Raw genomic sequence first — 13062 nt, forward strand, 5'->3', positions numbered from 1 at the left:
CTGCCTGCCTGCCTGCCTGCCTGCCTGCCTGCCTTCCCTGCCTGCCTCTCACCTTTCCCTCTCTCCCTTCCTTCCTTCCTTCCTTCCTTCCTTTCTTTTCCTGCCTGCCTGCTGCTCACGTTTACCTGCCTGCCTTCCTTCCTTCCTTCCTTCTTCCCTGCCGGCCTGCCTCTCACCTTTCCCTCTCTCCCTTCCTTCCTTCCTTCCTTCCTTCCTTCCTTCCTTCCTTCCTTTCTTTCTTTCTTTCTTTCTTTTTTTCTGCCTGCCTGCTGCTCACCTTTACCTTCCTTCCTTCTTCCCACCTTTCCCTCTCTCCCCTCCTTCCTTCCTTCCTTCCTTCCTTCCTTCCTTCCTTCCTTCCTTCCTTTCTTTCTTTCTGCCTGCCTGTCACCTTCCCCTCTCTCCCTTCCTTCCTTCCTTCCTTCCTTCCTTCCTTCCTTCCTTCCTTTCTTTTCCTGCCTGCTGCTTACCTTTTCCTTCCTTCCTTCCTTCCTTTTCCTGCCTGCCTGCCTCTCACCTTTCCCTTCCTTCCTCCCTCCCTTCTTCCCTCTCTCCCTCCCTTCTCTTCCTCTCTCTCCTCTCCCTCTTCCTGTTCCATTCTAGATGAAGTTTTAGGCAAAAGGAAAATCTGTCTGCCCAGTAGCAACGGAGACTGTCTTTTGGAGAGCAAAAAATCTCGAAGCGAATCCCCAAAAGGTGAGAAAAGGAAACTCTCTTTACGATTTCTGCCAGCGTGGTGTCTGCTTTTTTTTTTTTAGGAAGGATGAATAAATGGAGGAAGGAAGGAAGGATAAATGAAAGGAAGGAGGGAGGGAAGGAGGAAGGATAAATGGAGGGAAGGAAGGAAGGATAAATGGAGGGAGAGGAAGGGAGGATAAATGGAGGGAAGGAGGGAGGAAGGATCTAGCCTTCTAAAGAGCAGTCAGGGTGGATCTCCTCTAGGACTGACTGGTTGGATGGATGGCCTTGCAGTCCAAGGGACTCAGTGCAGGAGTCTTCTTCTCCAGCACCAGAGTTCAAAGGCCTCCATTCTTTGGCGCTCAGCCTTCCTTATGGCCCACCTTTCACAGCCATCCATTGCAACTGGGAAAACCAAATGAGTAAGGGGCCTGACACCCCCTCCCTTTTCAAACTCCCCTTGGAGATAGGCTGCTGTCAATAACGCCAATCAGGGCTCCCTCCCGACATGCTAATGAAACCCTTTTTATCCAAGCCTCTTCCAAAGGCCGTTTCTAGCATTTTGCCCTCCCCTGGATGGCAGTTCTTGGATATCTTCTTCCCTAATTTTCCTTTTTTTTCGCCCCTTTCTCCTCCTCCTTTCCGTACAGACACACGCTCCGGGCTCCCGCTGCATCCTCTGAAAAATTAATCAAGGTGATAGCGGTTTAATCTATCTCGCGGAGACGCTGAGCTTTAATCAGGCTTTCGCGAAGCCCAGCCATCTATCGCTTTGGGATCAATGCCACGCGTCGTCAGCCCCCTCCCCTCCCCAAACCGAAGTCGTTCCTACCGCCCCCTCCACCACCACCACCACCCTTCCTCGACTTCCCAATTGGCGTTGTGATCAATCACCTCGCCTGTCCCCCTTTCGTCCCCTCCCGCCAGCTTAATTATTTTATTTTTTATCGATTGGTTGATTAAATGTTTACCGCCTCTGGACTCTTGGGGGAGTGAGGTTTCGCAAATAAAACACACATAACTATAAATTAACGCCAGGATAAAAAACAAAGGAGACACACGAAGGTACTGAACGAACTCAGCCTGCCCTTTACCTGAATTTGCAGTTTAAGCTAAAAAAAAAAAAGATTTGGGGAGTTTTTCTTTGGTTAAGAATGGCTCTTTGGGGGCACTTTTGTGGCTTGGCTTGGGGTGGGGGTGGGGGTCTGAACCCCGAATATGCTGGTATGATGAACTTGGCTCCTGAAATAAACCATTTTCTGGATTCACACAGCCACTTAGCCAGCGTTTCTCAATCTTGGCAACTTTTAAGTCCTGTGGACTTCAACTCCCAGAATTCTGGGAGTTGAATAGCTGGCTGGGGGATTCTGGGAGTTGACGTCCATAGGACTTCAAGTCACCAAGGTTGAGAAACACTGCTCTAAGCTCTTAGCCACAAATTAACCAAGAGTATCCAAGCTTAGAGCGTTGTCCGAATGCCGCCATTTGACTTCTGGCTCGCCAGTGAATCTTCTCTTACTCAGCCATTGGTTGAGCTGCTGTGATGTCACAGAATCAATCCACAAAGGCTCCGCCCACCGACCAAAGAAATACCTGTTTTCGGACCGTTGCGGCTTCCCTGGAAGGAAAACGGAGAAGCGAGATTAGCAAATGGGACGGAATTCTCAAATTTTGGGCAATGCACCAGGAGCTGCCTTGTATTTCTGAAGTCCTCGCCTTTTCCTGCTGGATAATACCGTGATACACTGCCCCCGAACGGTGAAGCTCCACATCCAGGGATTGTATTCACTTACTTTCCCTACCGGTTTGCAAATGTCAGAGCGCACCCGTCCCAAGCAGGTGCATGGCTTGAAAACGTACATAAATAGGACAAGATGCTGAGCTTGTCGATCAGAAAGATCGGCAGTTCGGCGGTTCGAATCCCGAGCACCGCGTAACGGAGTGAGCTCCCGTGACTTGTCCCAGCTTCTGCCAACCTAGCCGTTGAAAGCACGTAAAAAAATGCAAGTAGAACAATAGGAACCACATTTGGTGGGAAGGGAACAGCCCTCCGTGCGCCTTCAAGGTTGAGTCCTGCCGGCCACATGACCACGGAGACGTCTTCGGACAGCGCTGGCTCTTCGGCTTTGGAATGGGGATGAGCACCGCCCCCTAGAGTCGGGAACGACTAGCACATGTGCAACAGGGGGAACCTCTTAACCAAATAGGTCGGCACAGAGTCAGGGCACAACCTTACCTTCCATAAATAGTGGCTCATAAATATATATATTTTTTATTTTTTATTTGAATCTCTTCCATCTGCAGCAACATCCTTATTCCACCCGATATTTTTTTTTAAAAAAAATTGAACCTTTTTGCTGGAAGTGGGTGAACTCCGCTGGATTCTCTTGAATCAATTGTGAGAAATCAATCCCATTTGTTTTGCACATTCGGATCAATTCGGATCTCCCAATCCGGCCTGATTCGATTGAGGTTGTGATGGGGGGGGGAGGGGAGGAGAAATTGTCTCTAAAAAGCAGGCGCGTAAGTTTAAAATCGGCAGGAGCCTTAGACGATCCGAGCGGTTTGGAATCGATTTGGCCGGTTTTCCCGGCCACGATCCGCGTTCGAATCCCATCTGGGTCCGATGCTATGGACCGCCGATATTGCCACTGGTTGACCCGCCTTAACCAAGTTTATGTGAGTCTTTAAAACATCTGGATGTTTTGTTTTGGCTGTTCAGCTTCTCGGCGGAGATGGGCATTGATATCAAGACAGTGTTTCCTGCCCATGTGCAGAGTTTCGAACCTCCCGCCGTCGACTTTTCTCTCCTCCCCTCTTCTGCTGCATCTTTTGGGCTGTTCAAAGCTGAAGGTGTCGAACAGAGCAGAATATGGAAGCAGTAGAAATCTCACCCCTTCCCCAAATGAAGATTGTGGTTTGCTGCCTGGTCAGTTTTTCAGCTGTGTCCTCTCTGCAGCGTCTCAGCAGCTGAGAATTTGCAAAATGGGGGGGGGGCGGTCTTAGGCCTCCCCCTCCCCAACTGTCAAAGTGAGAATGGAAGGGAAATTGCCAATGTGTCTGCCTTGATGGGAAGTGGGGGGGGGAGCAGAGTTTCTCCCCCTCCCCCTCTGTTTTGCACCTGAAGCCTTTCCTCGCACGATGTATTGATGGTAATTAAAAATGCCCCCTTCTCTTTCTCTCTCTCTCTCTCTCTCTCTCTCTCTCTCTCTCTCTCCCCTTCTGTCTCTCTGTCTGTTTTTTCTCTCTGTGTGTCAGTCTGTCTCTCTCTGCCCCCCTCTCTCTGTGTCTCTCTGCCTCTCTCTCTGTGTCTCTTTCTCTCCCCCCTCTCTCTCTTCTATCTCTCTGCCCCCTTCTCTCTCTGTGCCTGTCTCTCTCTGCCTCTGTCTCTGTTTCTCTCTGTCTCTGCCTGTCTCTCTCCTCTCTCTGTCTCTCTCTCTCCGTCTCTGTCTCTCTGTCTCTTTCTCTCTCCCTCTGTCTGTCTGTCTCTTTCTCTCTCCCTCTGTCTGTCTGTCTCTTTCTCTCTCCCTCTTTCCCCTCTCTCCTTCTCTCTCTTTTTGTCTCTCTCTTTCTGTCTCTCTCTGTCTCTTTCTCTCTCCCCCCTCTCTGTCTGTCTCTCCATGTCTCTGTCTCTTTCTCTCTCCTTCTCTCTCTGTCTGCCTCTCTCCTCTCTCTCTCCCTCTCTGTCTGTCTCTATCTCTTTCTCTCTCCTTCTCCCTCTCCTCTCTCTCTGTCTCTCTCTCTTTCTCTCTCCCCCCACTCTGTCTGTCTGTCTCTCCGTGTCTCTGTCTCTCTCTCTCTGTCTCTGCCTCTCTCTCTCCTCTCTGTCTCTCTCCCTCTCCCTCTCTGTCTGTCTGTCTGTCTCTCTCTGTCTCTTTCTCTCTCCCTCTGTCTCTTTCTCTCTCCCTCCCTCTCTCTGTGTCTGTCTCTTTTTCTTTCTCTCTCTCTCCTTTTCCCTCTCCTCTCTCTCTATCTCTCTCTTTGTCTCTCTCTTTCTGTCTCTCTCTGCCTCTTTCTCTCTCCCTCTCTCTCTCTGTCTGTCTCTTTTTTCTCTCTCTCTCTTTCTCTCTCCTCCCTCTCCTCTCTCTCTGTCTCTCTTTGTCTCTCTCTTTCTGTCTCTCTCTGTCTCTTTCTCTCTCCCTCCCTCTCTGTGTGTCTGTCTCTTTTTCTTTCTCTCTCTCTCTCTTTCTCTCTCCCTCTCCCCCCTCTCTCATTTCCTGCAACCTCTAAGCTTATTACCGGGGGGGGGGGGGGGGGGAATGATTGCGCTCTTGAAACGGAGGGATTTTTCTTCCTCTCCTGCACACTTACACACACACACACAGAGCCATGTGTGCGCACACGGATCGGGGAAGGGGATGACAGACAGTTGTTTCAATGGGGCGTTTTTTCTCCTGGGAACTTCGGGGTCGTTCGGCCGCTGAACGTGGGTGGGCTTGTCAGTCAGCGGCAGGGGCGTATCGGCAACGGGAAGGTTGGGGAGGGAGGGGGTGAGTTTGAAAGTCTAGACAAGGTTGCTTCCTTCCCTGGGGTGAGGGTTGGGTTGCAAGAGCTGAGCCCAGTCCTTTTTTTTTTTCCTGCTTTATTAACCCCCTCCCCCAATGAACGGGTCTCCCTACGGAAAGCAGGTGGGTTTCCTGGCTGGAAAAGGGGCATTTCCAATATTTTTTGTTTGCATAATGCAAGGAAAGTGAGATTTTTCCGTCAAGTTGCGGCTTTCTTTGACGCCAAAATGGTAGTTGAAATGTTTCCTACGAAAGTGACGTGTAAATAGCGTGAATTTAAAAACGATGAAAGAGAGAGAAATCAGCGAGGCTTCCTCCAGCTAGTGTCTTCAAACTCCCACGGAAATTTTTAGTCTTTGCTTGCAGCTAAAAAGCAAGGAGACGTTTAAACCGGGTCTGCTTTTAATGCCCAGTTCTTGCTAACTGAGAATGGGGTCTTCTTTAATCAGATTTGTTGACGAAGAAAAGGCAATGATGTTGGCAGAAGTCTCAACACAGCGAGATACGTTCCCTCGAGCACTTAAATTTGGCTGGACTTAATTCTCTCTTTTTTAAGGAGAGTGGAATAAAAAAAGGTGCAGAACCCTGAACAAAAAGTCTCCCCCCACCCCAAATTCAGAAAGGGTTAAATTCAACGACCCGTCTGCTGTTTCTCATGCTAAAATGCGCTAGACTCCATCGGTAAGGGATTTGACGCTCCGTAAAATAAGGACCAGTTCCTGGGATGCTGTAGCTCAGGGGCTAAGATGCTGAGCTTGTCGATCAGAAAGGTCAGCAATTCGGCGGTTCGAATCCCTAGTGCCGCGTATCGGAGGGAGCTCCCGTGACTCGTCCCCATCTTCTGCCAACCTAGCAGTTCGAAAGAACCTTTACCTTTAAAATAAAAAAACGAATCATTCCCCGGGCTCGTTTTCAACTCTTCGCAACCGTATTTGGAATCATGAGGACTAGAAAGTTAACTTGGCGAAAGGAACGCCGCAGTGGAAAATTGCGTTACATTTTGTAAGATCTGCTTCTTTCTCACCACTCACCCTTCCGTTTCTTGTTGGTTTGCCTTTCCGCCCCACAGAAAACTCCCACACGCCCCTTTTGGAGGGCCCGGTGACACAGATGACTCCGGAGGAAGATTACCGGCGGCTGATGTCCGCCCTCAACGAACACGGCACTTTTGAAGAACAGCAGCAGCATCAGCAGCGTCTCTACCAGTTGGCCGGCGGGATATCCGTCCCGAGTCACAGCGGTGAGCCTGGGGAATTGTGGGAGTTGAAGTCCATGCAATTTGAGAGTGCAGAGAAGAGCAACAATGATGTTTGAGGGGCTGGAAGCTAAAGCATATGAAGGACGTAGACATAGATTAGAATAGGAGGATAGAATAGAATAGAATAGAATAGAGGATAGATGAATAGACTGGAATGGAATAGAATAGAAGAGTAGAATAGAATAGAATAGAAGAGTAGAATAGAATAAAATAGAATAGAATAGAATAGAGGATAGATGAATAAACTAGAATGGAATGGAATAGAATAGAAGAGTAGAATAGAATAGAATAGAAGAGTAGAATAGAATAAAATAGAATAGAATAGAATACAGGATAGATGAATAAACTAGAATGGAATGGAATAGAATAGAAGAGTAGAATAGAATAGAATAGAAGAGTAGAATAGAATAAAATAGAATAGAATAGAATAGAGGATAGATGAATAAACTAGAATGGAATGGAATAGAATAGAAGAGTAGAATAGAATAGAATAGAAGAGTAGAATAGAATAAAATAGAATAGAATAGAATAGAGGATAGATGAATAAACTAGAATGGAATGGAATAGAATAGAAGAGTAGAATAGAATAGAATAGAAGAGTAGAATAGAATAGAATAGAATAGAATAGAGGATAGATGAATAAACTAGAATGGAATGGAATAGAATAGAATAGAATAGAATAGAATAGAGGATAGATGAATAAACTAGAATGGAATGGAATAGAATAGAATAGAATAGAATAGAATAGAGGATAGATGAATAAACTAGAATGGAATGGAATGGAATAGAATAGTAGAATAGAATAAAATAGAATAGAATAGGAGGATAGATAGACTAGGCTAGATTAGACTAGAATAGAATAGGATAGGACAAAGAATAGACTGGAATAGACTAGAATAGAATAGAGGATAGATTAATAGAATGGAATGGAATAGAATAGTAGAATAGAATAAAATAGAATAAAATAGGAGGATAGACTAGTCTAGATTAGAATAGAATAGAATAGAGGATAGATGAATAGACTAGAATAGTAGAATAGAAGAAAATAGAATAGAATAGGAGGATAGATTAGAGTAGAATAGAATAGAGGATAGATGAATAGACTAGAATGGAATAGAATAGAATAGTAGAATAGAATAAAATAGAATAGAACAGGAGGATAGATAGACTGGACTAGATTAGACTAGACTAGAATAGGATAGGACAGAAGAATAGACTGGAATGGAATAGAATAGAATAGTAGAATAGAATAAAATAGAATAGAATAGGAGGATAGATAGACTGGACTAGATTAGACTAGACTAGACTAGAATAGGCTAGAATAGAATAGAATCGAATAGATAAATGGAATGGAATGGAGTAGAATAGTATAGAATAGAATAGTTGGAAGGGATCTTGGAGGTCTTCTGATCCAACATATGAAGAATGATTGCAGGAATTGGGTATGTCTAGTTTAGTGGTAAGAATGACTAGGGGAGACATGATACCATGGTTTCAGTATTTGAGGGGCTGCCCCAAAGAAGAGGGAGTCAAGCAATTCCCCAAAGCACCTGAGGGCAGGACAAGAAGCAATGGATGGAAACTAATCAAGGAGAGAAGCAGCTTAGAACTGAGGAGGAATTTCCCATCAGTGAGAACAATTAATCAGTGGAACAGAAATTGTGGGCTCTCTTATCACTGGAGGTTTTTAAGAAGGAACTAGACAGCCACCTCTGTAATATGGTGTAGTTTTTCCTGCTTGAGCAGGGGGCTGGACTAGAAGACCTCTAAGGTCCCTTCCAATTCTGTTATTCTATTCTGTGAAAATGGCCAGGTTTGAGAGAGAGAGAAAAAACCCCTTCTCTTTAAAGCCTATATAAACTCTTTTAACACCGGGCATTTTGTGGGGTCTGGTTAGGAGTAGTGCAGTGGACTAAGAGTGGAGCTCTCCTCTCACAATCAGGAGGCTGTGAGTTCGATCCTAGGTAGAGGCAGGTATTTCTCTCTCTGAGCACACCGAGAATCTATCTGCTGAACAAAACTCTGCATTGGCGACAGGGAAAGGCATCTGGCCATGAAAACACTCTGCTAGCTCCGTTCAGTTACCCGCAAGCCATGATGGGCTCATTAAAAGATGATGATGATTGAAAATACAGGATGGCCACTTGTGATTAGTGTAAAGTTTTGTGCTCTTATCGCCTGGACGGTGTTTTAATTCACCCTTGTGGGTGTCTGCTACGGGGGGGGGGGGGGGGGGAGGAATGAGGCTCAATTATAAATGGTATTTCTGCCAAGCAAAGTTCATGATGATATGCAGGCACCAACTTACCTTTAATTATTTAGGAAGGTGTTCTTTTTTTTGCTTTATTTATTTATTTGTGTCTGAGATTGCGGCGTCAGCTTCCTCCTCCTCCTCCCTAACTTGTCTCCACATCCTAATTCCGCATTCCCCTCCTTATAAATAGGCTTATGAGCAGATATAAGGCTTCCCCCCCCTCCTTTATATTTTATTAAGTTTGCATCAAAGCAAAAGCACAGAAAACCTTCTATACACTGTACATTCAGAGGGAAAGAGTTTTAGTTTGGCTAACTCACATCCCAAAGGCCAAACTCTTCTTGTCCCTTTCGAAGGGCCAAATTTGGCCTCCCTTGTTCCCTGCTGCTGCGGAGCTGGCCGCAGACTCGGAGAGTGAGGAACATGGGCCAGTCCTGGAGTCTGGGGAAGGCTCAGATGAGGGCTCTGTGTCGGAGGCAGAGAGGGGGCCAGGGCCGTCTGACAGTTATCAGCTCCCTTCGGAGTCAGACATCAGTGAGGCAGAAGAACAGCTGGAGCCTGTTCCCAGTGTGCGCATGCGCAGAGTTGCCAGACGAAGGGAACAGCTAAGGAACAGGTGTCGACTTGGGAGGAAGGCCACAGGTGGACGATGAATGGCCCCTCTCGGAGGGAATAAAAAAGGAGCGAAAGGGGAGTGGAGTTTGCAGGAGACCATTCGTTCGCTTCATTGGTTCCTGACTCTCCGAGGCTCCTTGCCAAGTTCTGCAGATTATTGGCCTGGCAGCTCTCCAAGCCAGATAAGGTCTGTGACTATAAATCCTCCCTCGAAAGACTTTGCTGGATGTGAATGAGCAGAAGTCACGGTCAATTAATAAAAGGGGTTTTGACAGGACTGGGAATTGACTTCATGCTCTTGGGAAGCCTGTGTCAGAAAACTTTGCACGTGCTCAGGGACACTTTTGACACACCGCAAAAGAACGAGCTGAATTGACCGGCAAGCTTAATCTTGTTTGATTCCATGAGGGGTTGCGACGACTTATGCTGGATTTTTTTCCCTCTCGGCACAGATATCCTCCGAGCGCGTCAAGAGGTCGCCTCGCGAAACCCCAGTAGCCTAGAGCCTCACCTTCCCTCAGCCAGCAACTCGTCCAGCCAGCGAAGAAAGCAGGGACTTCCTCAGCACCGGGATTCACACTTCAGCGAGAGGTATATCGACGTTGTGCCCGTTCTTACTTTTGTATACGTAATCCTCGGCTTGCGACTTATTTAGAGACTGTTCAGAGTTACGACGGTGCTGAGAAGAGTAATTTACAGCCGGTCCTTGCACTTAATAATCGTGATCACTGTTTGTGACCTGCTGGCTTTGGCAATGTGGCCCGCCAGTGAAGCCGGCAACAGATTCAGACAGCCAGGAGGTTGGGGAGGAAGATGGGCCAGTCCTGGAGTCTGGGGGAGGCTCTGATGAGGGCTCTGTGTTGGAGGCAGAGAGGGGGCCGGGGCCGTCTGACAGTTATCAGCTGCCTTCGGAGTCGGACATCAGTGAGGCAGAAGAACAGCTGGAGCCTGTTCCCAGTGTGAGTTGCCAGACAAAGGGAACAGCTAAAGAACAGGGGTCGACTTGGAGTAAGGCCACAGGTGGACGATGAATGTCCCCTCCCAGAGGAAATAAAAGAGGAGCGAAAGGGGAGTGGAGCTTGCAGGAGACAATTTGTTCGCTTCATTGGTTCGTGACTCTCTGAGACTCCTTGTCAGGTTTTGCAGAGATCGGCCTGGCAGCTCTCCAAGCCAGAGAAGGTCTGTGACCGTAAATCCTCCCTTGAAAGACTTTGCTGGAGGTGAAGGAGCAGAATTCACAGTCAATTAATAAAAGGGTTTTTGTCACGATAGCAGTCTTCCAATATCTCAGGGGTTGCCCCAAAGAAGAGGGAGTCAAGCTATTTTCCAAAGCACCTGAGAGTAGAACAAAAAGCAATGGGTGGAAACTAATGAAGGAGAGAAGCAACTTAGAACTGAGGAGAAATTTCCTGACAGTGAGAACAATTAATCAGTGGAACAGAATTTGTCTCCAGAAGTTGTTGAAGCCCCAACACTGGAAGTCTTTAAGAAGATGTTGGATAGCCATTTGTCTGAAACGGTATAGGGTTTCCTGCCTAGGCAGGGGGTTGGACTAGAAGACCTCCAAGGTCCCTTGCAACTCTACTATTGTATTGTATTGTCGGGACAAGGAGTTTGCTTCAGGCTCTCGGGAAGCCTCGCTCAGAACAGGCCAGTCTGTGGGAAAGCTGGTGGGGAAAGGCCGCCAATCGTCATCTTGTGATGTCTCGCTTTATGACCGCATTGCAAAAAAACCCCCTCAGTTAAAAAGGCCTCCCTCCATGACCACACTGCTGAACAATTAAGTGTTCCGGTGACGGTCGTAAGTTGAGGACTGTGCTTATAGCACTTTTGCAAAACTGGAAATCCGTGCCAAGGTCTAAGGCTCCAACGAACAAAAGCCAACAGCGGAGATTTATGGAGTCTCCCTTTTCTCCGGGAGGTGGGTGGTAATGCACGTTGGGGGGGGGAAGCGGGGGGGGGGCTGGAAGCCGCTTGGCGTGGTGCTAAAATTCCATTTCAGCTTCCTGTCGGACTCTGCAGGGATTCGATCAGCACAGGGAGGCTATTGTGGCAGGAAGAATAATTAGCTGTTGAAAAATTCAGCCGTTTGCTGGAGGCAGCCGAGAGAGAAGAAAAGGAGAGAGGCGGGAAGGGAAGATCGGCTCCTGGTTTGCAGCCTGGCAGAGGATGGGGTTGCTAGCTGAGAAGGGCTTCAAAATTGGCACGAGAAAGCAGGCAGAAATGGCCCAGGTTCAGCGGCGAGGATGGGAAGTTCTGGGCATTGACGTCTCTAGACTTTGGAAAGAGGGCAGAGAAGAGCAACAAATATGAATGGAATGGAACAGAAAATCAGTTGGGATGGGATGGAATAGAATAGAATAGAAAAGAAAATAGGATAGGATAGGATAGGATAGAATAGAGGATAGAATAGAATAGAACAGAGGATAGATAGAATGGAATGGAATAGAATGTAGAATAGAATAGAAAAGAAAATAGGATAGAATAGAATAGAGGATAGATAAAATGGAATGGAATGGAATAGAATGCAGAATAGACTAGAATGCAGAATAGAATAGAATGCAGAATAGAAAATAGGATTGGATTGGATAGGATAGAGTGCAGAATAGAATAGAAAAGAAAATAGGATAGGATAGAATAGAAAAGAGGATAGATAAAATGGAATGGAATGGAATGCAGAATAGACTAGAATGCAGAATAGAATAGAATGCAGAATAGAATAGAAAAGAAAATAGGATAGGATAGAATAGAATAGAATAGAATAGAGGATACATAAAATGGAATGGAATGCAGAATAGAATAGAACGCAAAATAGAAGAATGCAGAATAGAATAGAAAAGAAAATAGGATAGAATAGAAAAGAAAATAAGATAGGATAGGATAGAATAGAATAGAAGAGAGGATAGAATAGAAGAGAAGAGAGGATAGATAGAATGGAATGGAATAGAATGTAGAATAGAATAGAATGCAGAATAGAATAGAGGATAGATAAAATGGAATGGAATAGAATAGAATGCAGAATAGACTAGAAAAGAAAATAGGATAGAATAGAATAGAACAGAGGATAGATAGAATGGAATGGAATAGAATGTAGAATAGAATAGAAAAGAAAATAGGATAGAAAAGAAAATAGGATTGGATAGGATAGGATAGAATGCAGTATAGAATAGAAAAGAAAATAGGATAGGATAGGATAAGATAGGATAGGATAGGATAGAATATAGAGCCGTGATGGCGAACCTATGGCATGCATGCCACAAGTGGCACGCGGAGCCATTTGTCAGGGCACGCGAGGCGCTGCCCTGTCAGCTGGCTAGCGCGCATGCGCGCGCTGGCCAGCTGAGTTCACCTTTTTAAAAGCTATTTTTCGCCTTCCCCAGGCTCCAGAGGCTTTATAGGAGCCTGGGGAGGGCGAAAAGAGCCCCCCCCCCGCCCCCCCAGGAGGCTTCAGGGACCGTCCCTGATGCCTTCGGAGCGCTTAAAACGACCCTCCGAGCAACCCAGAAGTCACTTCCGGTTTGCTCGGAGGGTGGTTTTAAGCACTCCGAAGGCTTCAGGGAAGCCTCCGGACAGTCCCTGAAGCCTCCGGAGGGCCTCCGGGGGGTCGGGGGAGGCTCTTTTCACCCTCCCCAGGCTCCTATAAAGCCCCTGGAGCCTGGGAAGGGCAAAAAAAACATGTAAAAATGGGGGGGGGGGTTCGCGCGTTTTGCATGCATGCGCACTGGGGGGGGCGCGCCCGCACTCGACCCCCC

General features: G+C 46.7%; 1 protein-coding gene across 8 annotated transcripts in view; it reads left to right on the plus strand.

Moving 5' to 3' along the window:
* SAMD11 (sterile alpha motif domain containing 11) overlaps window positions 1-13062 on the plus strand; it is a 115770-nt gene that overhangs the window by 73301 nt on the left and 29407 nt on the right. For all 8 annotated transcript variants that reach the window (XM_081954917.1, XM_081954919.1, XM_081954918.1 and 5 more), the window contains exons 5-7: window positions 604-696; window positions 6253-6423; window positions 9763-9901. In XM_081954917.1, coding sequence (XP_081811043.1) covers window positions 604-696; window positions 6253-6423; window positions 9763-9901 — 403 coding nt within the window. The remainder of the gene's footprint in view (window positions 1-603; window positions 697-6252; window positions 6424-9762; window positions 9902-13062) is intronic.

Source organism: Natrix helvetica (genome assembly GCF_964273705.1).
Source record: "Natrix helvetica genome assembly, chromosome: 5".
Taxonomy (NCBI): Eukaryota; Metazoa; Chordata; class Lepidosauria; order Squamata; family Natricidae; genus Natrix; species Natrix helvetica.